This window comes from Pezoporus flaviventris, unplaced genomic scaffold (assembly GCF_033815535.1).
Source record: "Pezoporus flaviventris isolate CSIRO_AGI_PZ_B2104156 unplaced genomic scaffold, CSIRO_AGI_Pfla_v1 ptg000066l, whole genome shotgun sequence".
Taxonomy (NCBI): Eukaryota; Metazoa; Chordata; class Aves; order Psittaciformes; family Psittacidae; genus Pezoporus; species Pezoporus flaviventris.
Genome location: NW_026892614.1, coordinates 14889418 through 14901579, shown reverse-complemented (window position 1 = coordinate 14901579; position 12162 = coordinate 14889418). Strand labels below are relative to the sequence as shown.

General features: G+C 36.9%; 1 protein-coding gene across 1 annotated transcript in view; it reads right to left on the bottom strand.

Annotated features, from left to right (window-relative positions):
* Positions 1 to 2987: 2987 nt before the first annotated feature.
* The window catches only part of THBS2 (thrombospondin 2), a 30375-nt gene continuing 21200 nt past the window's right edge, over positions 2988 to 12162 (bottom strand). Inside the window, exons 16-21 of the mRNA XM_061471336.1 lie at positions 11897 to 12131; positions 8598 to 8825; positions 7869 to 8140; positions 6843 to 6940; positions 4355 to 4494; positions 2988 to 3669 (exon numbers count right to left, since the gene is read on the bottom strand). Of these exons, the coding sequence (XP_061327320.1) occupies positions 3662 to 3669; positions 4355 to 4494; positions 6843 to 6940; positions 7869 to 8140; positions 8598 to 8825; positions 11897 to 12131 (981 nt within the window). The 3' untranslated portion in view covers positions 2988 to 3661. The remainder of the gene's footprint in view (positions 3670 to 4354; positions 4495 to 6842; positions 6941 to 7868; positions 8141 to 8597; positions 8826 to 11896; positions 12132 to 12162) is intronic.

Sequence of the window (12162 nt, the reverse complement as noted above, 5' to 3'; positions counted from 1 at the left end):
AGTTAGAACAACAGACAGGGGATGTCACTGCTTTATGTGAACCTGCTCATTCACAGCACAGAATTTGTATTTTTGGTCCTTTCCTGTTTTTCATAGACACCCCGTACTAGTACTGAAGTGCTGCTGTTATGTTTTCGCATATTTCCACTAATGTTATTTCCCTGGATAGGTATTACAGGGCTCTGACTGGTTGCCATGAAAGGATTTCCCACCCCCACCCTGCTTCAAATCATCACTAAGTGCTCATGCTCAAAACTCTCTTGTAGGTCCATACTAGAGTTTTGAATGGGACTCTTGAGAACATTAGGTAACAAGACCTTCATTAGAGACTGTAGTGATAGCACAAGGGGTAACGGGTTAAAAATTAAACAGGGGAAGTTTAGATTGGATATAAGGAGGAAGTTCTTTACCCGTTAGGGTCATGAGGCACTGGAATGGGTTGCCCAGGGAGGTTGTGAATGCTCCATCCCTGTCAGTGTTCAAGTCCAGGTTGGACAAAGCCTAGGGTGATATGGTTTAGTGTGAGGTGTCCCTGCCCACGGCAGGGGGGTTGGAACTAGATGATCTTAAGGTCCTTTCCAACCCTAATTATTCTATGATTCTATTCTATTCTATTACCTGAACAATGTCAATCATTGATGTCCTCACAGCATAAATAAAAGAAAGCCACCTCTCTACATGACTGAGCATTTGCTTTTGTTTAAAAGACTTATCAAAAGACTGTCCTGAAGACTTGGCTTTCTTGTGCAGTATTCTGGTTACTTGCACTGGAACCAAAATCCAGGGAAAACAAATAGATGGGATATTTGTAAGGCCAAGAAAATTTAATAGTTGGGCTATTATATATTATAGTTATATATGTATCATCTCATATATATTATAGTTATGCATATATAATATAGTTATAATATGACTTGAGTTCACACCTCAAAATGGACATTTTGGCATGCTGGGCATTCTTACTTGCTTAATCCAACTCAGATTCCCTTTCCTAGAAGCAGATCTTATTTTTAGCAAAGATCTCTTATGGTAACAATTTTTCATTTTATTTGGCTAGTGACGATTCACTGGTTCCTGAAATTCTCCAGCAGGAAGGCAATCCTCACTCACAGCAACAAATCACAGACTCGGATGGGACTCATGGCAGAAGCAGTTACAGAGAAGGGTCATGTATTTGTTGAAACACATCAGCCAAGACACAATTCAGAGAAGCAGGACCAGTTCCTGCTTCTCAGTTGCAATGCTATAAATAAAACCCGGGATAGTCTGCCAGATAAAGACTTCATTGGGAATGATTTCTTGTCAGAGTGAGCTGGAAATCTGCTGTTTACAACCTTAGAAGCTAGTGATTTGTAACCAAGCAACAGATTTGCTGGTTTGCTTGAAACAAACGTTTACAGCAAGGCAGGAGGATTATTTAACTGAGGGCTTTGGGGAATGGAATATTTTCTTTAAAGAAACATTTTAACTATAAAAAAGGTAAAGAGAGTTTTTTATATAAAACCTTTTTACAGTTTATTTCCTATCATTAATTTCTTAATATATATATAAATGAGGATCTGACTAAATGAATCAGGACGTTAAATGATAAAGTTCCGTCCATGTGAACAAATAAATAATTATTTACAATCTTTGGCAAAACAAATGAAATTTCATTGATCTCACTCTCTCACACACACTTGCAAAGAAAAAAAAATGAAAAAAAATTTAAAAAACATCATAAATAATTTACATAGAATAGGAAAATTATGATACAGTCCAAATATTAACATCTTCCTCCCCACATTGATGTCTGTCTCTGACAAAACAAAAAAACCCTACACAGCCATTACAATCACTACATTTAATGAAGTCACCCTCCCTTCTGCTTGGGACATAGGTACACAATTTGAAACACCAAAAGAAAGAAACTGAAACGTTTAAAAACCTTAAAAAAGGGGCAAAAAAAAAACCAAACAAAAGCAAACAAAAAACAGGAAAAAAAAAGTTTGAAACAAATCCTGCCCCCCCCCCCCCCAAAAAAAAAAGATTTGATAATATGAACACTATAAAATGTGCAATAAAGCCAGTAACCGTGGATTCCTTTCTAATGAATATAGCAACAAGATCTATTTCAAGGGAGAAAATTTAGCTCACTTTGCCCTACAAGGTGGCAGAGGTCCTGTATTATTCCATTAGTTAACCCATCTATGAATAAAATTACACCAGTGTGTGTTCTTTTTGTGAAGAAAGCTCATACAACTTAAACAAAACAAGCAAAGTTAAGCATGTTTATACTATTGTATATCTGAGTAACTGTTGTATCTGTTTAGAATAAACACTGGTATCCCTTCAGCATTATTTAAGAAGTTCTATATACAGCAGACATAGGTATCAATACAAAATATTAAAATTAGGGTAACTGGATATATATATTAAGGTTCCATTTATAAATTCCTTATTATTATTCAACTTTAAAGTATACATGAACATAACCCATGAAACTATGCTTAAGTGTATACCATGCTTTGACAAAATCTACATATTGTGATATGCTTTTACAAACAGCTTTAAAATATTATTTGTGTATGTATTACTGATGCATTATATGACATGCTTTAAAATAAATTATCAGAGAAGATAGCTCTGTGTGATAATCTTAATAAATACTAACAAAATATTTATAAGTGGAACCTTAGATTCATACATTACCAAATTAAGTAATAGTGGCCTTGCCACCTTTTCAAAAACCCACATTACGATTCAGGATCTCAAAGTGCTTTTTGCAGCAGAGGTGGGGAAAGTGGTTCAGTTTCATTTTGCTCCACATGGTCACTGCATATTCTTTATTACAAGGGAATGCAAAATATGATGGAAACAGAACAATTGGAAATAAATTTTTGAAAGTCAGACAATAGTGATGGCTTTGCATGCTTACATGACTCATTCTTCCCTTTCACATGGGAGTTTCTAGATTGTGTTTGGCCTGAATTAAGCTCCTACTAGGCTTTAAGTTTCAAATCTGGCATTTCTACCAACTGTAATTTTAATAGGTGTAAAAGCATCTTCATCAGCTAAAGAACATCTTTTTGGATCGAGAAGTGTTCATAGTTGATCTTTATTACTCAAAGGCATTTTCACTGTTATTATAGACACCGTTGGTGTAGCCCTCCATCACTTTGCTAAAGTTAGACCCAGAAGCCTCGTGTTATTGAAGTCCAGTCCTGATCAGAACAAGGAAGTGTCAATCATACACCTAAAAACTTATTCAAACACATTTTTCCTCACTTAATGACTGACAATCATCACCCCCCTCTTTTTCTCCATATATATAAATACATTAAGTAATTACATTTTTATATGTAAACGTCATTCCTTGAAAAAAGACAAATAAAACCCCATGTTTTCACTCTACAGAAGTTTTCTAATGTATCAATCTGCTACTGCTTCAGTGGTGGGTCAGATGCTCACATTTAGGTTTCATTAATCCTGGCTGTGAGAAGGCACTTGGGTGAAGGGATGGCTGAGGCACTCCTGGCAGCAGGGAGGTACCTGGTGGGTGGAGCACGAGGACAGAGGACAGGAGGTACACAAAAATAGAAACTGGGAGTACCAGGATGTACTGAGGTGTCTAGGTTGCATAGCATTTACAGTACTTTGCTGGTAATGCAGCAACCATTGCTCAAGCATCTGAAAGAAATGGGAAAAAAGGTATTAATTGTGATTGCTTTATTTGGTTAGATAGTCAAACACAAGAAAAGAGCTCCATTATGGTACAACCAAGATCCACACAATGTTTTTCCTGTTCTGCATTTTCTACAAATGTGAGAGCACTTACATAAAAATAGGTATCTGCCTGTGTAGCAAGACATACACGTATGTGTATGTGCACCTACATATCTAAATGTATATAAAAATAACATAGAAGAAACCCTGGGAAAGCATTTTCATATTTCAAAACATTTCAGACAAGGCACTATAGACAGACATGCTCATTAAAAAATATCTGCTTTCCCCTTCATGCCTCTTGAATGAGGGATGATCCAGAAGTAGCTCTGCCCGCAGGACACACTGAAATAGCCTACAAAGGAAAGCAAATGTATACAGAGAATTCTAAGAACGTATCTTGCTTAGAGATTTCAATCTCATTTTTTCCAGGTGGGTAGCATTAAAACATCTGATTTTTGTTATTTAAATTGAGATTATTATATGGGCAAAGGGCATTCATGGTATTTCAATAAATCAAGGTTTACTCCATGTTATGATATTACATATTGCTTTCAGTAACTACAGGATACTTTTAGTTTCCATATTTCACTCTGCTCCACAGGTTATCAAAGTCTTCAGCATTCTCCAGACATTTTCTGTAACTAACCTCTGCATTCATATTTGAGGTCAGAGAAATAGACCATCTCTTGAGAGAAGACAAAAAGGCCTAATCGTCCACCAGCAAATGTTGTATCATAGATTGGTCCAGAATCCACCATGACTTGTTTCCCTTCATACACTAAAACTCTGTAAAGAACAACATAATCTAAATTAGACAAGAAGAATAAAACAGTGTTCAGTGTTGCTGACAGTTCCCAAGAACTAAAACAGAATTAATTTTAACAAGGCACCAGAAAACCCAATTGCATTGTAAGAATCACTTCTCATCTCTATCTCACGCCCACCTGGCTGGCAGCCACAACACATTAATCAGAAGCAGTGGAGCTGTTCCATAAGTAATTTCAAGCACACCATCTGCAAAAGATTTCCCAATTCTTTATTTTGAAGTCATGTCTCCTGGAATGAACTATGTCATGTGCTAGCATTCATTGATAAGCCCTTGTCCCTGTGAACACAGAGGTTAGCACAAGACCTTGCCACATCACTTAGCAAAGTCATCTTCACAGCTGTCTGAATGGCTGATTTATTTATCTTTAGGTGCAAGGGCCAACATCTAAAATTGTAAGAACCATCCCTTGAGTAAAACTAAACATTAATTGGAGATATGCTGAATCTCAATTTCAGACATTTTAAGAGCTTAATGATAGCTGGAAGGGTTTGGACACAAATGACTAGACTAATAATAAATTGGAAAAGAAAGAGAACGTGTGTGTGGGGGGGATGTCTGTAGAGGTTTTGGTGGGCTGGTTTGAGTTTTGTTGTTTTAGGGGGAAGAGTTGACTGTTTCTTGCAGTGTTTTGGACACCTAACTTGAAGCCAAAAGACCAAGACATTTCTTCATTTTCCTTCTCTATCAGATAGACTGCAGTTCCTTGAGCTTGGATTCTCCAGTTCTCATGGGAGACCTTGAGATAGTCAAAGTTCTTAGGCTCTCAGTCTCTTAAAATAGCTTTAGGGTCAAATAAGAAAAGACTCCATAGTCTGTTAGTTAAAGAAGTCTCTAGAGGAAGGGATCATGGTACTGCTTCAATTAATACATTAGTTATACAAAGCAGAAATACATGGCTTCATAGGAAGACTAAAACACTTAAGCAACTTCCTGTAAATCAAGGATTAGGGAGATTTCTGCTTAGGATGGAATTCATATACAGCACTTGCTATATCTTAAAGTGTCTTATTTTCTGAAAAGTGCCCAAAGAGAAGTATGAAACTGCATCCTGAAATCTGTATTTAACGGCCTGTAAAAAGAACAGCAAAAAGAATGACAGGTTTTCATATTCAAGTAACCCTATTTAATGTAATCCTCGATATTTCAAAACCCCAAAACATATGGAAAGAGTTTAATAAATCTTTTATCCCACCAAAAAAAAAACAAAACCAAACCAAGAACATGTAGCTCAAAACATGTTAATAAGAAATTGCTACTTTTGTACAAATAAAATGGTTTCATGACTATATTAGTGAAATGATTGATTTTATTATCTATAAAACCACCCTAAAGAATTAAGGAATTTAATGCCCTGGATCATAGACTTTGTCATGCTAGAATAATTTAATGGGTTACCAGTTGAAACATGCTTTGTCTGACACTAAGAAGATTCTGCAAATGAGGATACAGATAACAGCAACATGAATGAAAAACTCAACTTTCCTTTTGACCTGTATCAGTCAATTCTTTGCACTGCAATACTTTCACGCATAAAGAAATTATTTTCTTTCCAAGAAACAGGTAACTTTTAGCAACTTAGTGCATCCAGATTTGTTTACCCTTTCTCTCTTACATCAAAACGAATAACTGCTATAAGCACAAACAAGACCTTAAGAGGTAAGTTCATACTCTGCCACATGGAAAACACCCTTTATAGGTCCTGTAGTTAGTAGAAGATAAAATTGACAGGGACGGTTAATGCTCATTCTTTGGAATATTAGATAAGCAGCTGGGCTCTAAGGAAAGTCATATGACATAGCACCTTGTTGTGTGTATTACAGATGTGCACATAGCTACTTCTGCAGCATTCCATATAAGCCACTATGGGAGACAGGATGCTGAAGTAGACAAGCCATTGGCCTACTTCCCTGTGGCAATTCTGATGGTTCTGATTAATTTCATTCATTCAAATTCCAGAGGCTGCGGAGGAATCTCGTGTTCTAATCTTGCTTTAGTTTTGCTCTGGAATTTTTGGTTCCTTTACAGAAAAGCTTTTTTTTTCTTTTTTCCCAGAAATTTCTTGCTTTCTTTAATTCAATAATATTTATCTGATGTACATACTGAACCATCCAGACTAAATTGAAAACAGCTGAAAAGAAAAATAACTTAGAATAAGGGTAACAAAATGCCCCCAAAATACTATAACAAACTGTCACACAAGTATTATCATTATCAGAACTGACAAAGAAACTGATAGCATAGCTCTTATACCAAGAGAGACAAAAGTTTTGCTACTAGAAAATAGAGGTGCAGAAACATTTCTTACTTTATTAATCCTGTTTTAGGTCTATGAATCAAATGCCACCGGTAAGCAGTATAATCTTTCCAGCCAATGTTCTTGGGATCATGCCACAATGTGCGCACCTACAGTAGGAATACAAATGGCTTATTAGAACAGACTGTGCTCCAGTACATCCACTATAGAAACTGTACTTGCAGCCAAAGCTCATTTGCTGCAGAGCATGAAACTGAAAATAGTGTTTAATATTCAATGGTATGATCCCCAAACCTCTCTTATAGGGGCAGAGTAATGAATATTTACATCTTAAATTATTGATCAGTTACTCATCTGTAGTTTCATAGCTGAAGTCACTGAAGACCATTACAGCATCAAACCTGACTTCCCTTAGGAAGTCCTGCCTTTGTTTGCACATACACACCCATGCTGCCAGAGTCAGTGTTAACTTTCCTATTTGTATGAGTGACTCCACCAAAGAAGAGGGATTGCAGCTTGCACAGATGTTACTGCCTGTGGTCTGCTCCTTGAAATTGCTTCCACTCAGTCAGGGTCCTCTTCCTGCAAGGAGCCCCTAAGTTCTAAATTCCCATCTACACACAAAGCTCCACTAATTTCCAAAAGGCATGAATTTCTTCCACGACTGGGCCCTATTTGGAGCAGCGCCAGTTTTTCCTCACTGTTTTCATTTATTTTCTCTTTGGCTGTCACTGGCTACTGAACTCCACGTATAATCGAAACAAGCTGGAACGCCAAAGAAGCAAGTGCCAATACAGAGTTCACAAAGGATTTGTGGATAACTGAGACCTCTCACTCCTTTCTTTGGACCACATCACATTTTCCCTTTTGTAATTTTTTCCACTTATAGTTTTTTATACTTGTAATGTTTTCTTTGAAACACAATGCAAATATTATTGACACTAGTAATGTGGGAATTGAAGAAAAGCTGATAAATGTCTACAAAAACTGAGGTGGGAAAAGAAATTCTTTGAGACACCTCCCTTATTCTTAAAATAGTTGTCATGCACTGTTGGCCTGAAGTTTTAAATCTCTCACCTGTCCAGGTGTGTTTCCTGTGTGCCAGAGGGCATTTCTCAAGTGTTCACCAGCACCAGTTGTTGAATTTACTACTTTGAGTGACACACCAGAATAGCCATAAGCCCTGGTGGGCTTGTCCTCCCAGTAGGTTTGAGTGACCTGCTTCCACATGAGAACATAAAACCGACTGCTGGACTGGTAGCCAAACACAAAGCCAGCATAATCATCATCACGATCTGTGTTAACATAGAATGTCCCACTGAAGTCAACAGAGCTGAACTCATCATAGCCTGGGAGAAGACAAAAGCGACAAACCATTGAGTTACCATGCTGAGCCCAGCCACCCACACCAAAGAGTGCCAGGTCTATCCTGAGTTTTGCTAGAAGTCATAAACTATCCTTTTGAGTTTTCTTACCTGTAGGAGAGGAAGTAATTACACTTGCCTACCTATTACATGGAGGCTTCTGGAGGGAAATAAGTTGTTTACAAGGGACATTGAAGACAGCAGGCACTATACTTATATCAAGTTCTTCAACTGGGTATTTTATGTGTGTTACAGTCAGTAATCAGATAAATAGTCAAAGGCAAACAGCATTGACCTGGTTTTCATTTGGGCATATACATTGTTCCCATACTTGCTTGCAGCACCAAAAAGGTGTGTTTATCTACCTTTTTACTTTTTCCTTTCCTTATCACCAGATCACTGGTTCGTTTTCTGAAGACAACACCTGACTTCAGATACTCACCTACAGCTATTCCAGGATCAGAGTTGGCAGTCTGTACCAGTTCCTTGCCTTGGTGGCGAATAACCCAGTTGGGATCAATCTGAGCTGTTCCCTTGGGGTCCAGTGGGACCATCTGGAACTTTCTGAAATCAGTCTCACTTATAGCATTGTTTTCAGGGCAAACATCATAAATATCTGGGACATTGTCATCGTCAAAGTCATCTTTGCAAATATCACCTCTGCCATCACCTATAAGCAATGTGAATAAACAGATGCAATCGTTAACAATTTATCCAGCCTTCCTAGGAGCTCTCCCAGTGATGGAAGAAATTTATGATAAACATAAGTATGTTATTCTCTTGTTTCTCAAAGAACACTCCGAATGACTCCAAAGAAAACTTCATTCTCTAAAAGTCAATTTGATATTTTGCTGGTAATGACTGGAAGAAATCATCAACTTAGATCAGGGCCAAAATCGTCAATAAACTGTCCTGTCAGTGGTTTATGACAATGATCAATCTGGCCCCAGACCACATGCTGCTTTGGAATCAGGGTGGGAAAAGTTGGAAGTTTACTATGTCTATGTAATTCACTAATTCTTGTATTACATTTTCAGTTTGATTTGTCCCAGATGTGGATACAATGCCACATTAATATGTGCAGTGTAAATGAATTCAAACAATAGCATTAAAAACTTAATCTTCCTGCACATTGCTAAATCTGTATATACTATTGAAGATATTAAATATTTTCAGACTTTTATCTCTGTCTCAAGATTTGTTCCATCTAAGGTGCTTCAGACTGCAGAAGTGTCACCCAGATGTCAAAAGAAAGTGGAGACAGTATTGCAGTAAAATACTGCAATATTTTGTAGTATTTTGAAAGACACTCTTAGTCCTTTACTCGTGGGTAGAGCAACTTGTCTTAAAGAAAACGTGGTGCTTCAGAAAAATGTAAGAAAAAATAAAGAAGCACTGTATCCAATAGGACTAGCCTTGGAGAAATGGAAATCCTAAGTTTTGTTACATGAATTGCATAAGTTTTTAGAGAACCTAAAAATACATCCATAGAGTTCAGCTACAGTTGTGCTTCTGCCCAGTACTTTTACTATACTCAGTATTTCTGAAAAAAGACAAAAAATTATTTCCTTTCTTAATTTACCAATAATATTGGAGAGATGCCTTGCCTTGAACAGTAGGTGTGGAAAGAAGGCATCTAAAAAAAAAAACTCATTGCCAATGCCACTATTATTCAGTGGCATATAACAATACAAACACTTGAAAATATAGCAGAAAATCTTTGCTAGACAAGTACAGAAACAAATTTGCAAATGGCTCCAACTTTTATAACAGAAACCACTGGATATTACACTGGGTACTAACATAAAACCAGAACTGTCAGCTAATTTGTTTCTATCCTCATGCAGCTGTGCAGCTGCTTTTAAGGTATTTGTGACTGCTCTAAGAACATGGGAATTAACACAATAGGAAATAGCAATGATCCAGCTCATTCAATACTGACCTGCTACTAGATGCTTCACAGACAAATGGAAAGCTACATAATTAAGCCTAACCAGCACAGCATTGTCCAAGTATAAAGCTTTCACAGAGAAAGCAGCAGAATGAGCTTTAGGCAACAGCCAAAAAAAACCAACACAAAAAAGTCAGGAAAAGATGAAGCATCTAGTATCTCAAAGACACTCTGCAGTTCAGATACATGATAAAATGGTCCCATTTTCCACTCTGGCAATCAGCCATGGAGAACTTCAATCCTGACCAGCTGTGTGCTCCTGCACCTGTTTGTCTTGGTACTTATTGGAGAAAAGAGAATGAATTTCCAATTTTATTCTCTTTGCCAATATGAAAGAGGTAATTCTTGAGTCACAGGAGAATCTAATTATTTGCTGAAAAGTCCTGCTGATGTTCATTTGGTACTGAGCTGCTGCTGACTACATTGACTCTATGTCAAGGAAAGTTAGAAAGTGTTTGTTTACCCAGCCATGTCCAAGAGCTCTCTCCAGAGCCTCATCTTCATATGCTATAGCTCACATCTTCAGAGCATGGGAGCATCTTTTGGCTTTATTTATTGCTTTTCCAAGACTTCTGTTGGACCTACCACTAATGACAGTGATGAGCTCGCTAAACTGTTTATATTTATGCTTTTTGCGATCCTTACTCCATACTTAAATGCAGCCTCCCTCAAGACCCAGATGACAGATGACTACAACAAGCTATCCCAGTTTGGGGGCACCTTTATTCTGAAATACTTCTGAAATTAAGGGGTGATTCCAGAGCAAGTACAACTATATTCCAAATATATAATTGGACTGAAGGGTTAAGTAATTTAAAAACTACTACTGACTACAAACTTCCTACTGCCAGAGGGAAAAGAGTCAGTGCTCAGAATTTTATCTTTCTAAAGGTACCTAAAACTGTATTGTGTAGGTACCAAATTCTTCTTCCAATCTCACCATGGAATGACTCCAGCAAGCTGTATAACTCAGAACAGAAATTGCTCACCTGTATTTACTACAAGGGCCATTACTTGTAGACATACTATGCTGGTTTTCAATAGATCATAAATGTTTTCTAAATGACATTTATGATTATGAAACTGTCATCACTATTTCATTACTGAAATACCGCCAAGCACAGAGAAAGGCTGTTTGAGAGTAACCAGCAACATTTCACCACAGAATTGGAGAAAAGAACAATTGTATATCCATTTTTTGAACTGTGATATGACTATTTTAAAAACAGACATGTACATCGTTGAGACATATTTAAGGCTACTTATAAAGCAAATTTGAGAAAAGCTGCTCACAGAAACTCTTTTTTGTTGTTGTTGTTGTTGTGTTTTTTTTTTTTACCAAAACAGTTAAAAATTAAAAAGAAGCTTAGACCTAAAAAACCTGGTGAAATAGTCTGGTTTTCAAAATAAAGCAGAGCAGTAAACCATATTCTTTTCTTATTCTGATTTTCAGAATATAATGTTTGGAAAGAAAAACAGCTAATTTTTAACTTTTTAAAACTTCTATTTGAAATATTTTCCCAGATTTTTAATATTTCAATTCAAAGGGAATATCATAAGTACACAAAAAAAAAGGTTTTTTTTCTTTTTGTATTTGTTAAAGATGTTCTTCTGTTCTACTGCTCTGACCCTGGACCAAACTGGACAGTTCAGTTCCACTGAAGTCGATAGTGTCTCAAATGTCAAAAACAGCATGGTTTGAGCTGAAGTCTCTCTCTTTATCATATATTAATAATCCAAGATCATCGGATACTAAGAACTAAATTAAATAGATATGCTATTGTTCTTACCATCAGAATCCTCCTGCTCAGGGTTGTATCTAAGACGACAATTGTCCCTGTCATCTGGGACACCATCATTATCATCATCAGGATCACAGGCATCTCCTTTACCATCTTTATCATGGTCAGCCTGGTTTGCATTGGGGATGTAAGGGCAGTTATCCTGGTTGTTCTGGTGGCCATCTTCATCTATGTCCTCATTGTTGTCACACTGGTCACCAACAAGGTCATTATCTGCATCAGTCTACCCAAAAAAATTTGAAGAGTAAATTTAT